The sequence below is a fragment of the Pantherophis guttatus genome, chromosome 12 (assembly GCF_059756535.1).
Source record: "Pantherophis guttatus breed Tessera chromosome 12, ASM5975653v1, whole genome shotgun sequence".
Taxonomy (NCBI): Eukaryota; Metazoa; Chordata; class Lepidosauria; order Squamata; family Colubridae; genus Pantherophis; species Pantherophis guttatus.
The window spans coordinates 5,304,797-5,326,651 of NC_142074.1; the positions used below are offsets into that span (position 1 = coordinate 5,304,797).

The 21,855-nt window shown below is 40.9% G+C and overlaps 1 protein-coding gene across 6 annotated transcripts in view; it reads right to left on the reverse strand.

Annotated features, from left to right (window-relative positions):
• Positions 1-21,855, reverse strand: part of ARHGEF9 (Cdc42 guanine nucleotide exchange factor 9) — a 262,804-nt gene that overhangs the window by 88,132 nt on the left and 152,817 nt on the right. For all 6 annotated transcript variants that reach the window (XM_087877453.1, XM_034435086.3, XM_034435090.3 and 3 more), the window contains one exon: positions 15,289-15,468. In XM_087877453.1, coding sequence (XP_087733579.1) covers positions 15,289-15,468 — 180 coding nt within the window. The remainder of the gene's footprint in view (positions 1-15,288; positions 15,469-21,855) is intronic.

Sequence of the window (21,855 nt, forward strand, 5' to 3'; positions counted from 1 at the left end):
TTTAAAAAAAATTGATTTATATGCCACCCTTCTCCGGAGACTCAGGGCGGCTTACAATGCGTTAAGCAATAGCCTTCATACTTTTTGTATATTTATACAAAGTCAGCTTATTGCCCCCACAAACTGGGTCCTCATTTAACCTACCTTAGAAAGGATGGAAGGCTGAGTCAACCTTGAGCCTGGCAAGATTCGAATTTACAGTAATTGCAGACAGCTGGTGTTAATCACAATGCTATTAGTCTGCTGAGCCACCAGCCGCAGTGATACAGATAGCCCTCCACTTACAACCACAATTGAGCCCAAAATCTCCATTGCTAAAGTGAGACCGTTATTAAGTGAGTTTTGCTCCATTTTATGACAGTTGTTAAGTGAATTGCTGCAGTTGTTTAAGTTAGTAGCACAATTGTTAAGTCAATCTGGCTTCCCCATTGATTTTGTCAGAAGGTCGCAAAAGGTGAACACATGATCCAGGGACACTGCAACCGTCATAAATATGAGCCAGTTGCCAAGCATCTGAATTTTGATCATGGAGATGCTACAAAAGTCTTAACTTTGGAAAATGGTCATAAGTCACTTTTTTCCAATGCCATTGTAACTTCGAACGGTCACTAAATGAAGGACTACCTGTACTAGGTTTGTAAATTATATTATCCCTTGTCAATTAGCTCACACTATGTTTGTATAAGTATCTTAGTGTTTAGAATCAACTCCCTCATTTGTTTAAGTGTTCTCTGTCTCTCCCTCCCTCCTCTTTCTCTCTCTTTGCCTCATGGGTTCCTGCCTGCTTCTTGGAGATGGTAAATGGGGATCTTGGATCCTCAAGGGATCATTCTTTACCCCAGAAGAATCTGCCAGAAGAATCAATGAAGAGATTTAACTAGGTTTGAAATGGAGGAGGTAAGCAGGTTATGGCAGAAGGGTCAAGGAGTACATGCTCTGGAGAATAATTGCTCCTGGCAGAGATGAAGTTTGAGCGTTATTGCCATCTATGGGAATCTGGACCTTGGTGGGTTTGGTTGGAATGGATTTCCTGGTTTCAGGAAGGCTGTGCCAGATTTGAACTAAAGCAAGCGGGAAGTTAGGTAAAACAAAGAGCTCGTCCTAAATAAAAATTCCCTGGAATGACGTCCTTGCTACTGTATCTCTCAGCCACTCAGTTATATAACAACTTTTGATTACAAGGCTTTGCACTTTTCCTGGGATAATACAGCTAAGTGTCAGTTTGAATGTCTTGCATGATGAAGCAGAAATGAAAGAGAGAGAACAGAACCGTCAACGTCTATTTTTGTGTCCTCTTGCATCAAAGACCAAGCGGAGAGGGGGGTACAAACATTCCCTCCACAGTGCCAAGCTGACCATTTCAAAGTCTGGGGTCAAAAGTCCATAATCCAAAACCAGTGGGTCCTGTGCAGACCCTTTTATCGATCACCTCTTACCTACCCAAAAACAGACTGAGGATTCAAGAACCTTATATTTAACGGAATATTTACAGTATATTTTTCTGGATGTATACGTTTTAAAACTCTTCGTGCAAGTTGCATCAAGCAGCTTATTCTTCACCGCCTGCTCTAGCAACCAGCTTTTCAGCCCTGGTTTGCAGGATTTGGTTGTGGGAACTGATACTAAAGGTGGGTGGTGCAAATGTGGTATCATTATAGCATGACTAAACTCACATGCATACATAGCAACAAGGATTATCATTTTCTTCCATTCTCCACTTTCTCAGAAACCAGCTTTTTAAAATCACAATGCAGCTATTTCTATAGGTAAAGCAACAACTACATCCATGATATACCAATTCAGACATTGCAGCGAGGACTGACAAAGCTATAATTTACCAAACTAGATTCAGGTTAATTAACCAATGACCAAACCAATGGTAGCTCCTCAGACGAAGATCTCCTAACAGGGAGAACAATTAACCAGTGTAACTATCTATCTTCAGAAATCGTGATTACTCCCATCACTGGAGGCTTTTAAGAAGAGGCTGTCCATTTGTCTGGAATGCTACAGGGTCTTCTGCTTGAGAATTGGGTTGGACTCGAAGACCTCCAAGGTCCCTTCTAACTTTGTTATTCTTCTGGAAGGTGGGAAGGGTGTGTGTGTGTGTGTGTGTGTGTGTGTGTGTGTAGAGAGAGAGAGAGAGAGAGAGACAGATAGATAGAGATACTCTATTTGTGAGAGACGGAATACTTACCATATGCAGATGGGGATTAATTGATTTTATTCACAAGGTCTCTTCTTTTACACTTTATTTTAATAAGTAATTATTAATTCCAAAGTATTTTTGTTTTTTGTTTGCCCATTTTAAGAACAAGTGTGAAGAAGTGCGGAATCTTGGCATTACCCAGGACTTGTGTCTGTGTTGTTGTTGTTTTTTTTTCTTTTTTCTATTTACAATGCATATTGAGCAGGATTTCTTAAACTTGTTTTCATTTGGGGTAAATATTCTGGGTTAAGTTAAAGAGAAGGAACTAGCTGTGGCTGAATTACAATGCTCCACAGCCTGAGGATTATTCTCTAAAGCCACAAGTTTTGCATGTCCGTTTTACCATTGTTTGTTTTAATTTGGCTGGTTTCACAAACGGCACAAAGCTATAAACCAAACAGACTGCCTTGTGCACAGGGCAATAGTACGCAATCTGCAGAGTGCTTTTCTCCCACTGCTAATGCCCTTAATCAATTTATCAGCCATGTAAATTCATCTGCCTTGGGAAGGTACATTATTCAGAGACCCTTGAACTGAATCACATCTCAATATGTGTCTGTTGGCTTAAAAAATGACATGATTTAGGACTGAACTAACTGGTGGTGATGGAGTTATTATAAAGGAATTTAAAGTTAACCTTGAGGAAGGTATATAAGAGCTGTTAAGGGAGGAAGGAAGGAAGGAAGGAAGGAGTTGTTAAGTAGAGGGACTAAGATAAGAGGTTAAACAGTCCAGGAATAGAAGGAAGTATGAGAAAGAGATTCAAAATAACCATGCTTTGATTTTCTTTAGTAGAAGGTCAGAGAGAAAATTGAACAGGATTTCAAGATTCTGGTATTCCATCCTGCAACAATACAAGTAGTCCTCAACTTACGACCACAATTGAGTCCAAAATTTCTGTTGTTAAGTGTTAAATGAGTTTTGCCCCATTTTACAACCTTTCTTGCCACAATTGTTAAGTGAATCACGACAGTTGTTAAGTTAGATACATGTTTGTTAAGTGTATCTGGCTTCCCCGTTGATTTTGCTTGTCAAAAGGTTGCAAAAGGGGATCACATGACTCTGCGACACTGCAACCATCATAAATGAGAGTCAGCTATCAAGCGTCCAAATTTTGATCACGATTGTGGGGATGCTACAAAGCTCGTAATGTGAAAAATGGCCACAAGGTTTGTTAATGCTTTTGTAACTTTGAACGCTCACTAGATGAACTGTCGTAAGTCAAGGACTACCTGTATAACAACATTCCCCAAATCCTTGAAGGTTGACAATTATGCAGGATCCAATCTGGGTCAGTCACCAGGATCAGAAGACCACAAAAGCAAAAGAGGTTCTGGAGTGCTTATGCCTTTTTCTGAAACTTATTAAGAGCTGCACTTCTTGGAATGCCTATGGAACATCTGATTCTGCTACCAAGCCTTAAAGCTTTAAGAGACAAGATCTAAATAAATCAGTCATTCCTAAGAACCTATAAATGTTAAAGGTTCTATAAATGACATATTTATTGGTACTCTAATTAAATTTAATGTGTCTAGGTGTGAGTACGAGAACACAAGATTGATTTCCCAGTGCAATACAGTCTGGGACAGTGGTTCTCAAAATGTTTGACCCAATTAACTCTTTTCCTGGTCGTGAATAATGTTATTAACAATCAGTCCTCCCCGCAAAACTCCACTAGATTCTCTGTGGTTTCACACAAGCATCCATCCTGGATCTTCAACTTACAAACAAGCTATTACAAATTGCTCCATTACTCCCAGGAGATGTCCAAATTATTCCCTTGGGTAATTATCCCCAGTTAAGAATTGCTGGTCTGGGGCATAAAAAAATGGGCAATAGTTTTTAATCTGTATTTCTCTGGGGTTTTTTAAAGCAGTTTTGTTTTGACAAAATAGTGAAGTTGTCTAGTTAAGTTGAACTATGATTCGTAAGCTGCCCAGAATCACCTTGTAGGGGAGGCAGGTGGCATAAAATTTTAACAAATGAATATAAATAAATAAACCATACCTGAGCCAGATTGAAAGGCAAAGTAAACTATGTTTAACAATTGTAATGAATGTTCCTTCCTTGCAAAACCAGTGGAAGAACGGGAGAAAGAAAGAGAGAGCTTCCAAATCTAAGTTTCAACCATAGCTAATAACGAGGGTCTACAAATGCTGCACTTGGAATGGTTCAAATGTCTCCCCAAATTAATTCAAATAAAATCATAAAAGATTGGACTGGACAACCATTTGTCCGGGATGGGAAGGTCTCCTGCCTTGAACAGGGAGTGACTAGAAGACCTCCAAGGTGCCTCCTAACCCTATGATTTTAAATACATTAAAAAAATTTTTTTTAATAGAAATCCTATGAGATCTCATGAAATATAAGCACGTCATCCTGAAATATGGCCTACTCAAGAACACCACAATCTTGCAAAAAAATCAACACTCTTATAAAAGAGAGAAACCACCCAAATCCTATCAGGTTTGCTGAGCGCATTTGAGTTTGGAAGATGTGGGTTTAGGAAAGATAGATAATTCTTGGCTTAGCCTTATCTCTGAATGCAGCCATCTTTTGAAACGTTCGGGGAGAAAGGGTCACCTCCTGCAAGGCTGTTATCATTTTGATAGGATTCCACCAAAGCAAAGCAAAATGTCACGGATAGCAAACTTTTCTTTTCTGCAAATCAATTCAGTTAAGACGCGAATGTCCGAGCCAGCACCTGACAGAGGGAGTATCAGCTTTCCCAGGTAGATCAGATTGCATGAGCTAATTCTATTTTATCATAAGGCTACACGAACACAATCTCGCAAGTCTAAAAGTACAGGTAGTCCTCAATTTATGACCACAATTGAGCCCCAAATTCCTGTTCCTAAGCGAGACAGTTAGGTGAGTTTTGCCCCATTTTATGATCTTCCTTGCCATTGTTGTGAATCACTGCAGTTGTTAAGTTAGCAACATGGTTGTTAAGTGAATCTGGCTTCCCCATTGACTTTGCTCATCAGAAGGTCGCAAAAGGGGATCGCATGATCCCGGGACACCATCATAAATATGAACAAGTTGTCAAGCATCTGAATTTTGATTATAGGGATTATAGTGACCGTAGGAATGCGCAACAGTCAATAAGGGTGAAAAATGGTCATAAGTCACTATTTTCAGTGCTGTTGTAACTTTGAATGGTCAAATGGTCACAGAGTCGGCCTCCTCAGGGTGCCGTTGGCCAAACAATGTCGGCTGATGACCCCCAGGGGGAGGGCATTCTCTGTGGGAACCCCGATCCTCTGGAATGGATTGCCCACTGAGCTCAGGACAGCCCCCGACCTTCTTTCCTTCTGTCGCGAGCTGAAGACGTGGCTCTTCCGCCAATTAAACTGATCCGTTTGGGGGTACACTGTCATAATTTTAAATCGTTTTTTAATTGGGTTACTGATTTTAATTTGGTATTGTATTGTGATTTGTATTGAAGTTGTCATTTTGTAAGCCGCCTTGAGTCCCTAGGGAGAAAGGCGGCATATAAATCGCAATAAATAAATAAATAAATAAATAAATGGTTACAAATGGTTGTAAGTCAAGGACTACCTGTACAAATTTCCTGTCATTAACCTTTACAGTCCAAGAAATTAAAGAGGGTCCCTTATGAGATTATTTTCACACCCATTATACAGCTGTGGGCAATGGCCTCCCTTAAAGCCAGCACAGTGTTAGACTGCATTAACAGAGAATCAAGATCGCATGAAGTGTTGATACTACTTTATAATGCCTTGATAAGACCACTCCTGGAATGCTGCATCCAGTTTTGGTTGCCACAACATAAAAAAAGAGGTTGAGAAAGAGTGCAGAGAAGAGCAACAAAGATGATCAGGGGACTGGAGGCTAAAATATATGATGAACGGTTGTGGGAACTGGGTATGTCTAGTCTAGTCTAAGGAACAAAAGGACTGGAGTGACATGATAGCAGTCTTCCAATATTTGAAGGACTGTCCCAGAGAGGAGGAGGTCAACCTATTCTCCAAAGCACCTGAAGGCAAGACAAGAAGCAATAGATGGAAAGTAAGCAAGGAGAAAACCAAGGTAGCATTAAGAGAAATTTCCTGACAGTGAGAACAATTAATCAGTGGAACAACTTCCCTCCGGAAATTGTGGATGCTCCATCATGGGAAGTTTTTAAGAAGAGACTAGACAACCATTTGTCTGAAATGGTATAGGGTTTTCTGCCTGAGCAGGGGGTTGGACTAGTAGAAGATCTCCAAGGTCCCTTCCAACTCTATGGCATTATTCTGTTAGCCTTTGTTCATCCCTACTACTGCAACGCAGTACATGGGGCTCCCCCTGGGGTGCACCCGGAGGCTCCAGCTGGTCCAGAACGCGGCCGCGCGGGGGATTATGGGGGCGATGAGGCGCTCCCATGTGACACCTCTCCTGCGCGAGCTGCACTGGCTCCCGGTGGTCTTCCGGGTGCGCTTCAAGGTGTTGGTGACCACCTTTAAAGCGCTCCATGGCTTAGGGCCGGGGTACTTACGAGACCGCCTTCTGCCACCAATAGCCTCCCACCGGCCAGTACGCTCACACAGAGTGGGCCTCCTCAGGGTGCCGTCCGCCAGACAGTGTCGGCTGGCGACCCCCAGGGGGAGAGCCTTCTCTGTGGCGGCACCAGGCCTCTGGAACGACCTACCCCCAGAGATATGTACAATAACAAACCTCTGGATTTTTCGTCGGGCCCTGAAAACCTATTTATTTCAACTAGCTGGGCTGGCTTGAGTTTAATTTTTAAATTGATTTTTAAATTGGGTTGTTTTAATTTACGGCCAAAATATTTAATTATTTTAAATTGTTTTTAAATTTTGTACGTTCTGTCTTTTACTTTGGCTGTTCACTGCCCTGAGTCCTATTTGGAGAAGGGCGGTATAGAAATGGAAACAAACAAATAAATAAATAAATAAATAAATCCCATCACCCAAGGTCATTCCCGCATCATTACCATTACAGAAAGCATCCCCTACACAATTTAGATGAGGATATTAGTGAGTCACACACAGAAAATCTCTAAGAAAAAGCATTGATCCTAAGCCAATTAAACTAAAAGGATTCTGTGAAGAAAATGCTAAGGTGAACCTGACAGAAAGCAATTTAGATTCCTAAATCTGGCCCCATGTGAAGTGAAATTCACAGCCAGTGAATAACTCTCTGTATCTCCCATTCAAATGCAAGTAGTCCTCAATTTACAACAGTTCATTTTCAACGGCACTGAAAGAAGTGACTTATGACTGTTTTTCACCCTTAACGCCCGTTGCGGCATCCCCATGGTCACGTGATCATAATTCAGACATTTGGCAACTGACTCATCTTTATGACAGTCACAATGTCCTGGGGTCATGTGATCACCTTTTGAGACCTTCTGACAAGCAAAGTTACTAAATTAATAACCGCAATTATTCACTTTAACAACTGGGCCATGAATGGTTGTAAAATGGGCAAAACTCACTTAACAAATGTCTCACTTAGTAACAGAAATTTGGGGCTCAATTGTGATCGTAAGTCAAGGACTACCTGTACATTCAAGTTGTGCTTCTTAAACTTGGCAACTTTAAGATGGGTGGGTCAACCTCCAGAATACCCCAGCTGGCACATATAAGCCCACCCATCTTAAAACATAGCTGGGGAATTCTGGGAGTTGGAGTCCATGCATCTTAAAACTATGGCTGGAGAATTCTGACAGAGGAAATCCATGGATCTCAAATTACTAGCTAGGGATTTCTGGGAATTGCAACCCACACATTAGTTGGGGAATTCTGGGAGAGGAAGTCGATGGATCTTAAATTTCAGGCTGGGGAATTCTGGACTTCATGCATCTTAAAATTGCTAAGGTTAAGAAACATTGACTGCAAGCAGAATGTGTCTCAAGGAGGTTTTATGCCCATTTTCCTTGGATTAATTTAACCTCACAGAATCCTTCTGGCAATCCCATGCCAAAAATTATACCCCAGTCCTCAATTGGGTAGCTTCAAAACTTGAATTTCACCTGAGCCTTAATGGCTGTGCACCCGTCCCACTGAAAGGAAAGAAGGTTCAAAATACTGCATAAAATCCCTAACCTTTACGTTACTCCCTCCAAAATAAATTAATTCTTTGTGGAACAGACACCTACACCCACATTTTCTGAAATTAGAGGACGGAGAGTAATGGAGGGGAGGGCCACTTCCAGACACAGCTGGTCATATCCACAAGAATGCTTTGGTTCTTCCGAATTTATTCCAAATCCAAATCACAGCTAATGCATTCCTTCTCCCCCAATCCCTCCATCTCCACATCATCTAGCAATCAAGAGATTGTTTTCCCTTTCCAGAGCTTCACTACAAGTGGCAATAAATATCTCTGCTAGGAAAGAAAAAATAGAAGGAAACTCAAGTTTGCATCAATCTTGTAACTCTCACTTTTGCATCTGGCATATCAACCTTCCAGAAGTGATTTGTTCTGTGGAAGTGCCATCAAGAATAGCAGAATAAGAGAGTTAGAAGGGACATTGGAGGTCATCTAGTCCAACTCCTTGCTAAAGTAGGAGACCCTATATGATTCTGAACAAATGGTCATCCAGTCTCTTCTTGAAAACCTCCAATGATGGAACACCCACAACTTCTGAAGGCAAGCCATTCCACTGGTTAATTGTTCTCACTGTCAGAAAATTTCTCTAGTTCTAGGTTCTCTCCTTAGTTAGTCACCATCCATTGCTTCTTGTCCTACTTTCAGGTGCTTTGGAAAATAGGTTGACCCCCTCTTCTTTGTGGTGGCCCCTCACATATTGGACCACTCCTGTCATGTTGCCCCTAGTCCTTCTTTTTACTAGATTAGACATATCCAATTCCTGCAACTGTTCTTCGTACGTTTTAGCCTTTAGCTCCCTAATCATCTTTGTTGCTCTTCTCTGCACTCTTTCCAGGATCTCAACATCTTTTTTATACTGTGGTGACCAAAATTGGATGCAGTATATAAAAGAGTTCTTTTGCAATTTGGGGAGACTCTTTAGATAACGGAAGAAGGGTTATGATTCCAGGATTGTTTGTTTGTTTGTTTGTTTGTTTGTTGATTGAGTGAGTGAGTGAGTGAGTGCGTTTTGCTCAAGAAATCTTGGATAAGCATGCCCTCATTCTGTTTTCCCCACAAAAACAACCTTGTGAGGTATGTTGAGCTTGGAGAAAAAACTTCCCTGGCTAAGTGGGGACTGGAATCTGGTTAGTCCATCAATATCAACACTGTGCTTGTTTGTCCTTTTGCTAAAATGATTTGATTGCAATCATCAAATGATTATGTGTCAACTCTTAGCACTCACATAGATCTTCTCAGGATAATCCGTCTCTAATTTGGTCTTTCGGCTCTTCCAGTGGTACAGTCCATTGTAGTTGAGTCCTTAATCCTTGCTTTCTCCTATTTAATTAACTGATCATAAATTTAAAAATTCAGAGATGGGAGAGATCATCTAAATGAAGAAAATTCTGGGTCAAAAATTGGTTCTTTTTATATACATGGCTCTCTGGAATATAAGAAGAAAAGTAGTCAGCGCTGTGCAGGAAGCGAGAATGTTAATTTTACCTATGTAAATTTATCTCAGGACAACCTATGTTGCTCAAGATGTTTGACACACAATATTTTACAACTCAGAGAGGAGATGATGTGATCTCAGGTTACCTGCTCGTAAACAGCCCTCCAACCTAAGAGATGAATGATTAATTAAATATTAGATTTGTAGGAGTATAAAATGCAAACTCAGGAGAAAGTACTTCAGCTTTTGACAGTACTTCAAGAGAGACCTGCTAAGTGATTCATAAGCCATGAGGTGTAAATGTTCTTGACTTGGATAAAGGCGGAACTAATTTGGATAGAGGTGGAACTAATTTTATGATCTTTTGATAAGATTATTGCCTACGTTAACCTGAAGTAGAATTGTGATGTAATAAAAATACATTTTTTTGCCCTATGTGAACCATTCAAAGATAAATGGCATAGAGAGACCTAGGTCCTGAAGGAATTTTGACAGTACAGGTAGTCCTTGATTCACTACCATTCATTTAGTGACCATTCAAAGTTGCGATGGCGCTGAAAAAAGTGACTTATGACCATTTTTCACACTTGCAATCGTTCCAGTATCCCTGTGGTCACCAGATCAAAATTCGAATGCTTGGCAACTGACTCATATTTATGATGGTTGTAGTGCCCAGTTGTGATCACCTTTTGAGACCTTTTGACAAGCAACATCAATAGGGAAGCCAGATTCACTTAACAACCGAGTTACTAACTTATCAACTGCATTGATTCACTTAACAACTGTGGCAAGGAATGTTGTAAAATGGGTCAGAACAACACTAAACAACTCTCTTGCTTAGCAAAGGGAAATTATGGGCTTAATTATGAACGTAAGTTGAGGGCTTCCTGTACACTTCAGGAACACTTAAATGTGTCCATGTGTTCCTGTAGGTCTAAAAAAGGTTAGGATACAGGCCCCGAAAACCAAACGAAAGATATGAAATGGCAAACTATGGAAATCAGGAGAATTTTTTTATCAGTCTATATCAGAACAAAGGCGGAAGATAGTATACCGCTGGCACTTAATTCCAATAAGAATAGTGTATACCTCTCACAACTACTCAACAAAAAGTTGGAGGAGTTGTCAATACAGGTAGTCCTCACTTACAAGAGGTCATTTAGTGACATTCAAAGTTACAACAGCACTGAAAAAAGTGACTTATGACCGTTTTTCACAGTTTTTTTTTTTTTAATTTGATTTATATGCCGCCCTTCTCCGGAGACTCAGGGCGGCTTACAACGCGTTAAGCAATAGCCTTCATACTTTTGTATATTTATACAAAGTCAGCTTATTGCCCCCCCCCCACAAACTGGGTCCTCAATTTACCTACCTTAGAAAGGATGGAAGGCTGAGTCAACCTTGAGCCTGGCAAGATTCGAACTTGCAGTAATTGCAGGCATCTGGTCTTAATAACCAGCTTAATAACAGGGTGCCTTAGACCACTGTACTACAAAGGTTGTAACCAAAGTTACAACCTTTGCAGCATTTCCATGATCATGCGATCCAAATTCAGACGCTTGACAACTGACTCACATTTATGATGGTTGCGCGCTCCTGGGGGGGGTCATGTGATCATCTACAAACAAGCAAAGTGAATGCCAGATTCACTTAACAACTCTGTTACTAACTAACAACTGCAGGGATTCACTTAACAGTTGTGGCAAGAAAGGTCATAAAATGGGGCAACACTCACTTAACAAACGTCTCACTTAACAACAGAAATTCCAGGCTCAATTTTGGTCATAAGTCGAGGACTACCTGTATGGGGTGGATGTTTGAAGAAGTGTGCTGCTCTGCAAGTATCTACAAAAGTAAAACTCCTTTCTAATCAAAGAGCAGAATGCACCCCACTACTACCCATCTTCAAGGGAGTAATTGCTAAATTACATAATAAGGAACTTTTTATATTTTTACTTCTAGCGGCTAATTAATAATTGCTCAACAGTGGAAGTTCCTTGATGATTTAATGGCTGTGAAATGGCATACTAAATATAGTCAATTCTTGTTCTTAAAAAAAGTTACTGATAGAATATTAAGTACACAGAAGAATCAACTACATTTTTATTGGATCTGACATCTATATATATTGTAAATGTTATTAAAACAATGATTTTGATTTTGTGTGAATCCTGCAATTTATGGAAACCATGAATTAATTCTGATTTATACTTTTACAAAATGTACATTTTTTTCTAAATAGAAACAAATTCAGAAGCCATCTCGGGTAGGCTGATAACTGAATAGCTTAATTAAAGGTACAGAAAATTATTTTTTTAATACACATGCTCTCCTTAGCCCATCCCACTGAGGAAGGCTTACAAGTTTTGGATATACACAAAAACCACAGGAAACCCAGAAACTAATTAAGTGGTTCACTTAGAAGCAGCCACTTTTGAGGATTTCAAAGATTTATGTCTGAATACTTTTAATCAGGTTATGTTATGGAAATTTTAGAATCTGATGGCTTTTACTCTGTTAGATGTTATTCTTGCTAGTGTGACTTTAAGAAGTAAATCACCTTTTCATTTTCCCTTGTTTTGGTCATGGCCATCTTGGACTTAGAAAAGGACAGTTGGTTCTTTATTCTTATTCTTCCTGCCTGTAAATTCTCCTCTCTGCTCTTTCATTTCCTTCCAAGGCATCTTCAGCATTGCTAAGTCTTTCCTCCATCAGTGAAAAGGTAAAAGCTTCTCGGATGAAGCTCAATGAGGATTAACTTCACCTGACTTCAGGTGTACATTGTTTGAAACTCTCCATGTTTATCCTCCGCTTTTCTTAAGCATCTATCTAAATAAGTCCTCTTAACTGCTCTTACAGATCCACCTCATAGCCAGTACATCGTGTACCATTATTGTATAATTTCTTCTTGTTTGTTTGCACTGTCCTATTGTCCTGAAGAAGTCCTGCGGATTTTACTCCACTAGCCGTACAGGGCGGTGCTCATGTCCATTTTAAGGCCATTGAACCAGCGGTGTCCAAAGACATTTCTACAGTCATGTAGCCAGCATGACATCACGGAGCGCTGTTACCTTCCCACCAAATATTTATTTATCAACTCACATTTGCATGCTTTCAAGCTGCTAGGTTGGCAGGACTGGAGCAAGGATGGGAATTCACCCCGTCGTACGGAGCTCAGGCCTCAAGCCTTTCCAGCCAACAAGCCCAGTGTCTTAACCGCTGAGCCATGTCCATTGTCTTGAAAGCTTACTTATATATAAGAAATGTATTTAAAGGTCCTGGAATGGAAGGGTGGCAAGATAGAGAGAAGCTATCTTTTGTCCTCCCTGGAAGGCTGTTAATTTTCTTATAGCTGCTTGGCCCACCTAGAAGAAGAGGGGACCAGCAGCAAAGGAGATGGACAGAGACGATGGGGTATGATGGCTCAGTGATTAAAGATGCTGAGTTTGTCAGCTGGAAAGCTGACAGCCTGGGTTTGAGACCCAAGTGCCATGTGACAGGTTGAGCTCCAGTTCCTTGCTCCAGCTCCTGCCACCTAGCAGTTTGAAAGCATGCAAATGCAAGTAGATAAATAGGTACCACTTTGGTGGGACGGCAACAGCATTCTGTGTGCCTCAGCATATAATTACACTGGCCACATGGCCATGGAAGCGTCTTCGGACAATGCTGGCTAAGAAATGGAGATGAGCACCGTCCCCTAGAGTTGAAATCAACTGGACGAGGGATCAATAATCAGTCTGAATGAATTCACACAAATGAAATCCCTAGAGAGGCAAGGCAGCTTCTCATATTATGGCTTAGTATTCCTGTCTCACCTCATGTCTCCAGGTTCTCAGTTAAGGAAATATTTTCCAAGTTGATTCTTGAGAAATATTTTTTTCTACTCCAGAAAGCTCAGGGATCAAAATTCCAGATTTGGTGTGTTCACACTGAGCTATAAGGATTTCAGCTAGCTACCCACAATCGGCCACAATATTTATTAAAGCGCTGCCTCTAAACCAGGAGAAAATAACTGGCTAAGTAAATAAGAGCATTCGAATAATCAGTGCGAGACTATTTCAAAAAATCAGCAAGTCTCCTGGTTTTGTTTCCCTTCCTAACTATTAACTTGGAAGAATAGCTGTTTAGAAAAATCTGTTGGCTTATAAAGAGAACTTCTTAAATTCACAAAACAAGTCACATTTTGCATCTTATTCCCAACTGAGTTTTATTCCTAGCTTTGTTTAAATACCAGTGGACTGTATGTGCCTATTATTTTCTTTTCCTGTAATTTTCTGTATCCCTCTGAGAAACAGAATCCAGAATGAATACTTGTAGATCAAAAGTGCTAGGCACAGAGGAGACCCATTTGTACCCCTAGAATATGTGTGGTTTTAAGCCTGTTTTCCTAGAAACCATTGAAGCATATTTTTTTAAAAAAACGTAACAAAGCAGTAAAAAGTCATTTGAACAATAAATATTAGAATTTGTTGCAAATATTATTTTGCAGCCAATGGAAAATAGAACACTGATTGGATAAAAAAAACAGCAAAAAAAAAAAAAAAAGCCAAAACGGAAACAGATTTCTGCAACATTTCCAAGAAGAAAAGATTCCACAATTAAAAGATCTACTCAGAACATTTTAAATTGTATATTCCCTAATGGTAGAATTTGTCTCATGTCTTCTGTTTTCCATTATTACAGAAACTTAAAGCTGGCCATCCAAAATTTTGAAGTTCAAAATTTATAGTGAAATTGTAGAGAATGAGTTTTAATTTTTTGTAAAAGAAAATTAATATAAAATGCAAAAGTTGCATGTTTGGGGAAAACATCTCTCATTTATTTGATTTAATACAGAAATGTGGCAGAGCACGCTTTTAAATAAATGGATGCAAAACGGAAAATAGCCCAGTTTCTCCATTACATAAGAACATAAGAAAAATATAACGGAGGCGACCAAACATCCATTCATTTCATAACCTGATTTCTCACAGCGTCAGCCAGAAGGCAGTTCAGATCCTGAGTTTAGTAAATCATGATGCTTTTTTTCAAAGGCAGCTGATGCAAAGATAGACTGCATCTACACATAGAGGTTCATGTTTAGCTTTTGCACTTTCATCTCATTTGGGGATCTTGCCTTTCCCTTGAATTTATCTGATTTTTTTTCAAAAGCTGCTGGGTCATCCCCTGTTTTCTCTGATGTGATAACACCTCTACCACAACATTTATGATTTTGCCAAGTGTGAATCCAATCCAGGAAAAAGCTTCAGATGCCCTCAGCAGCTGGTGCACTGCACCCCTAGACCCTAGACATTAGTATTTGAACATAGATTCTTTTTAACATTCATATTTTATTGCATTTTTTTTTAATCTAGGGGAATTAGTAATATATATTGCAAGTCCATGTATGATATGCCATACACTCATTCACTCACTCACTCAATCAATCAATCAATCCAAAGGGGTGACCAAAATAATCCATTTGGCCTGGCCCCACCAACTCCGGGCCCAGACGCACCTGCTTATGATGAAGCCAGCTAGATGGAGCAAGGAGGGGAAAATGAGAAAAACGGATGCTACTCACCCTTACAAAGCTGGCTGGGAACCAGCCCTCTTCATCATCGATCTGTCCCCACCACCAGTCCTTGTTGGAGGCATCGAGCACCTTGATAACGTCTCCCGCTTTAAACGCCAACTCCCGGTTGGCCATGGTGACGTGATCCCATACTGCCTCGGCACTGACAATCGAACCGCCACTGATCAGCTTGAAAGACAAACACAAGGCACATCAGCCACATTCTCTTCTCCTGGGGAGAAAGCCACCTCCTCCCGCCACCCCTGTTCAGAGAGGATGAGGAAGCCATGCGCCTTGCACCTGGTGGGAAGGCCAGTCCCTTCCTTTTGAAAAAACATGGGAGTTTGGAGCACCTGGCCAGGGAAGTTCTGTACCCAAATGATGCCATGCAAGTCATTTCAGGGAAGATTTTCTTTTTATAGGATTTTCTCTGCTGGACTAAGGCAGGCCTCAATTAACAACCATTCATTACGTTCAAAATTACAATGCTTTGAAAAAAGCCAATCCTCAGACTTATAACCACTGCAATATCCCAGGATCAAAATTATGACCCCTGATAACCGGCATGCATTTACAATGGTTGCAACGTCCTGGAGGTCTTGTGATCAGCATCTGCAACCTTCCCTGTGAGCTTCTAACAAGCAAAGTCAATGGGGGAAGCTTTGCTTAAAAACTGCAGTGATTTGCTTAACAACGATGGCAAAAAAGATTGTAAAGTTGGGTGTGTAACAACTGCCCTGCTTGGAAAATGAGAAATCTGGCCCCAGTTGTGGTCATAAGTCAAGGACTGCCATTATAGGCTGAAAATGAAGACACATGCAAAAAGTCACATGTTCAGCATCTATCCTTACGTGGAAAAGTTCCCATTACTTATTTACAAGCTCTGTTCCCTTGTTCTCTGTCAGGCCTCTCAAGTGGAATTCCACAAGTACCATCCTCAGCAAGTTCTATCAGCCGTGACCCTAGAAGCTGCTGATGCTTTTATTGCTTTAAAAAAAAGGAGAAGAACCAAAGACTAAAAAAAGGAGTTTAGGCAGGAGGACCTTAAAATGCAGAATTATTGCTGAAGCTTGCTAATGGAGGTTGTGTGTGGAGCAGTTCCTCTAAATAAAGCTGAGAAATCTGTGGTCAGATAGAAGCATTAATTTTCATTCCAGGATTATTTTGACTCTTTTCAGTTGCACACCTTCGTTAGTTAAAGACCATTGAGGTGGATGGACCAGGTAGAAGAAAGAGTTTTCTGTAAAATATACTGTTACAGGTCCTCCTTTCATACACTTACACCATCATGGATCTAGAGACACTGAAGGCACCATCAGGCTACCCAGTTCATGGACGGCTGTCTTGAGCTCTGACTTTGACCAGAACCTCCTTACCACACCCAATCACCTCCATTAAAATCTGGTGGCAAGGGGCAGAAAAACCCAGAAATTGACATCTTGGCTGTCCTAAAATGGAGGGAAATTTCAGAAAACGCAAAGAAAAAAACTAGACCTCTCTCCAGAAATCTAGGAAAACATGGCTTGACCATATGTGGGTGAAGCCTTCACCTACTTTGCCTCGTCTTATTCACCTGTAAGTATAACTACATCACCCATAAAGCAGAATTGGATCACTTTTCATCCAGCAACTGATTGCAATGTCCTTTTAAAGGGAAGATGCCATGTTAAACATGGGACTCCCACTAAGCTATGGTTCCACCAATTGACATGACGCCCAAGAGATCTGGATGCAGCTCCAGAGGTTCCTGGAGGAAATTGATGACCTTCACTCAGTCAGCTTTGAGAACAGGATTCAGTACAACGATAACAACCTTCACAAAGGCTTTAAAGATCTAGCTCTTCTAATAGGCACCAAGCCAGGAGAATCTTCTAAAATGTTTTTACACAATGTGATTGTTTTACTGCAGTTGTTTGACTGCTGTGATTTAAATGGTTGTTCTGTTTTGATCTTTTAACCCTCTGGTAAGCCACCCAAAAATCACTCAGGGAGTGAGAAGCCTTAAAACTGAATAAATAATAAGTGATAGGTGGGGAAGGATGCTGAACAGTAGAATGGAATGAGACTTGAATTGAAGCTAAATGAAAGGAGCTTTGAGACAGTTCTTCAGGGTGAACCAGATTACAGTTTCCTTTAAGCTTTCCTTGTCAGTGTGGGAAATCATGGTGTGTGTGTGGGGGTGTCCCTGCATGCACAAGATATGGCTAATATCTAGAAAGAAACCCCCTAAGAGTGCAGAGAAGAGCAGTAAAGATGATTAGGGGACTGGAGGCTAAAACATATGAAGAATGCTTGCAGGAACTAGGTATGTCTACTCTAGTGAAAAGAAGGACTTTTCATCAGACTAGACATGATAGCAATGTTCCAATATTTGAGAGGCTGCCACAAAGTAGAGGGATCAACCTATTCTCCAAAACACCTGAAGGCAGGACAAGAAGCAACATAAGGAAACTAATCAAGGAGAGAAGCAATCCGGAACTGAGGAGACATTTCTTGACAGAGAGAACAATTAATTAGTGGAACAGTTTGCCTGCAGAAGTCGTGTCTGCTCCATCATTGGAGGTTTTCAAAAAAGAGACTGGATAACCATTTATCTGCAATGTTAAAGGTGTCCTGTCTGAGCAGGGAGTTGGACTAGAAGACCTCCAAGATCCCTCCCAACTCCTTTATTCTGTTACTCTCTGACACCAGCCATGCTGGGTGAGACTTCTTGTTGCTCTCAAGCTCAGGCAACTCAACGCCTTCCAACCAGTCAAGACAAAAAAACCCTTCCATTTGACAAAAAAAAAAAAAAACCCACTAATTTCCCCTGTTCCCTTCTGCCCCACTGTCCTTGGCAGTCCCACCTCCCTTTCTGCTTATCTCCCCCATTGCTATTCTGAGACCACTCTACGGAGAAATTCAATTGCTTTGGCCTTTCAGAACGTATGGGTTATTTTTAATTATTATTTGAAATGATTACAGATTGACCTTCCCTTTTCATTTCCCCCCCTTCCCTCTGTGGCTTGGCAAGAGGCAGTGGTGAGAATAGGACAGAAAAGCAATAATTTAGCAGATATTTTGCCCTGGTGCTCGCTTGCTCTTTTTGCTTTGCAACTCTACCCTATCTTGCCTCCAGCTGCTAAGGGGAAAGCTTGAGTTGAGGAAGACATTTGTGCTTAATTACTCAACAGCTTTTTACATCTTAGGGGACAATGCAAAACAGTTATGCGGGCATCAAAGGCAAGGCTCCTTCTACCCCAGTAGGGAAGAGATAATAGAATCTGGTTGAGAGGGATCCATTGGGACAATGCCCAGTGCAGAAATCCAAATTAAAAGCATCCCTGAAAGCAGATGACTGTCTAACCCAGTGTTGTTCAACCTTGGCAAGTTTTTGCAATAGCATTATTTCATACTCAGCAGTAACTGAATCCCCGCACAATTCCTCCTCCTTCTTGGCTTTCAAAGTACCTGAGATATAGGGGCAGCCAACCTCATGTCCACTTTTATTCCATCCCAATCAAGATACTTGAAACTTCTTCCTCAGCAGGCACAAGCTTGTTCTACATCCATGTTTCTCAACCTGGGCCCCTTGAAGATGTGTGGACTTCAATTCCCCAGCCCGCAATTATAGCTGGGGAATTCTGGGAGTTAAAGTCCACCAATCCAAGTTGCCAAGATTGAAAAACACTGGTCTAGCCTTAGCTTGAACACATCCAGGAAGGAAGGCCTGCAGTTTTGCTGGGTCATTATTTCCAATGTTGCTGTTCCTCAACATTTTTCCTAACATTAAACCCGACATTATTCCCCTGAAACATCAGGCCATTATACCACATTATGCACTCCACAATGATAGATTGCTACCGAAGATCCTGATCTTCTCTGTGTCTGTGGTCTCCCTTTCTCCCCATTCTATTTAAAAATGCAGGAATCGAATACAAAGGTCTTGAGGGCAAAATGTATTTTTGTTAAATGAAAATGAATTTAATACTTTCCCCACATGTACTTGAAGCTGTCTTATACTGGCTGGATTAATGCATCTCAGCAAGTCGTTCTATTCCAAGGGCATGTTAGCTTTTCAGAATCATCCAAGTTGCTATTCAACAAGCCACAGTTTAGAAAGACAATCCCAGTCAAGCTTAACTCAATAAACAGTCCTGATGCTAAATGCTTTTCTCCCACAGATTTTATTATGGTTGATTGATCACACAGTCAGACAGACGTTTAGACTAGATTTGGCATTTTTATCAACCTATCTAGTCCTTCCGAAGAACCTGGGATAGGCAGATGTTGATTGTTGCAGGATGTTTTCAATCTCTGTATATGTGTGATGGGTAAGCAGTTCTACAGCTGCTGGCCTTGGTTGCTTAGCCAACACTCCTGAGTCTTGTAGCCCATTTGTCACCATCCAGAAACTCCAACACCTAGTGTGGTCCTTGTTGACCAGGGTGACAACCGAGCCAATATGGGTTTCTGCAATTTACATCTTCCCGTGTTGTCTATGGTCACAAAGTGGTGACACAGTAGTTAGAATGCAGTACTGCAGGCTAACTCACTGCTCACTCCAAGAGTTTGATTCTGATGGGCTCAAGGTTGACTCAGCCTTCCATCCTTCTGAGGTCAATAAAATGAGGACCCAGATTGTTGGGGGCAAAATGCTGACTCTGTAAACTGCTTAGAGAGGGCTGTAAAAGCACTATGAAGTGGTATATACATCCAAGAGCTCTTGCTATTGCTATGGGACTCTTGGTCTGGCTCCTCTGGTAAGACCTGTCCAATATAGTTGAACCTCTGGCATCATCTTCCTTAGAGCACACAAATCTCACAACCACATCAAGATGGTGCCTCACCACCTTTATTATTTATTAAATGTCTATGCTGCCCATCTCATGGTTTGAGGCAACTCTGAGTGGTTTACAATCTAATAAAGAATATGGATATAAAAACAATTATAAATATAAAAAATATTAAAATTTAGATATTGAATCTTGGACCTTTGGAATGCAAAGGTAGTTTGGAATGCCAACCTTTTGTGTAAAAGCAATGGGATTAAGAACATCTGAAGACACCAAAAATTATTTTATTCTATGATTCTGTGTCCCACAACAGCCAACATGATGTATCCTGGAAGCTCAAGACAAAGGGTTACAGAATAGAATAGAGAATAACAGAGTTGGAAGGGACCTTGGAGGTCTTCTAATCCAAACCACTGCTCAAGCAGGAGACTCTGCCCTGGACAGGTGGCTGTCCAGTCTACTCTTGAAAACCTCCATTGATGGAGTACCCATAACTTTTGGAAGTCATTGTTCTTACTGATTAATTATTTTCACTCATAGTAAATGTCTCCTTCGTTCCAGGTTGGCTCTGTTTTTGATAAGCTTTCATCTGCTACTTCTTGCCCTGCCATCAGGAGCTTTGGAGAATACGTGGAACTCCTCTTCTTTGTAGCAGCCTCTCAAATATTGGAATAACAGAATAACAGAAGATGGAAGATGTTATCATGTCACCACTAGTCCTTCTCTTCATTAGATGATCATCCAATGCCCAGAACCAGGCAGTTATGCCTTATTTCCTATGACTCAAAACAACTATCAAGCTTTGTTGCCATTAATTTCCCAATTTTCAATTAATTTGTCTAGTCCCCCTTTAATGCCAGTTAACCTGATGACCACTGCCTTCACCTCTAGACTATTTTAGAGGGTTTTCATTGGTGATTGTGCATGAAATCAGAAGCAGAACAAAGTAAACAGCTAACTGAATCCACTTGTAATCCTAAAAATCTAATTGCTATTGACCAGCTCCATGATGGCAAAGCGATCTCACCTCTGCTATTACCTCTTGATATAACTTTCAAGATAAGAGATGATTAGGTGATTAGACAGAATATGGACAAATCTTCAATTAATTGCCACCACTACAACCGCCACCCAGACTGAAGAAAGCAAGTCTGATATTGATGTTAAAAGCAGGTGAGTCTCTGTTCACACCGGTCCTGCCTTCATTCCCTCCTCTTCCTAAATAATTGAATGATCTATGGCATCCACAACCACTCCCCCCCATCCTTGGACCGGCACTGGGCTGCGCAAACAAAAGAAGCCCCATCCACGGGGGGCAGGCAGAATACAAAAAACCATGGTCCCTTTCTCCACGGAACCGGTCCCTGGTGCCCCAAAGGTTGGGGGGTGCTTGGTCTACAGAGAGTCCATCAAAATAGAAAGTTTGGGGGGAAAGCTGAATTGTGGCGCTATCCTTTCATTATTTTGAATGCAGGAGGATTGAGGGAAGGTGGTTGAATTCCTTGAAAATAGCAAAATCGATGTACGAAGAGCAGAAGGAAAACTTTACAAAGAAATGCTGAGCGCAACAGTCATTCTGATGAGCTACACACAATCCAAAAGAGCTGTATGACCTTGAGGTTCAGCTTGTAGTTCTTAGACGAGCATCTCGAGATTCTACCACCAACCCTCCCTTGCAAATCAAATTATTTTCAGTAGCATCATATTTTTTTTGCTCCCACCCCCACCCCCAACTATATTGCAAACAGGACATGAAGCTTCTGCAAGGCTTGAGGCACACCTATTTGGGACTTACTTTATT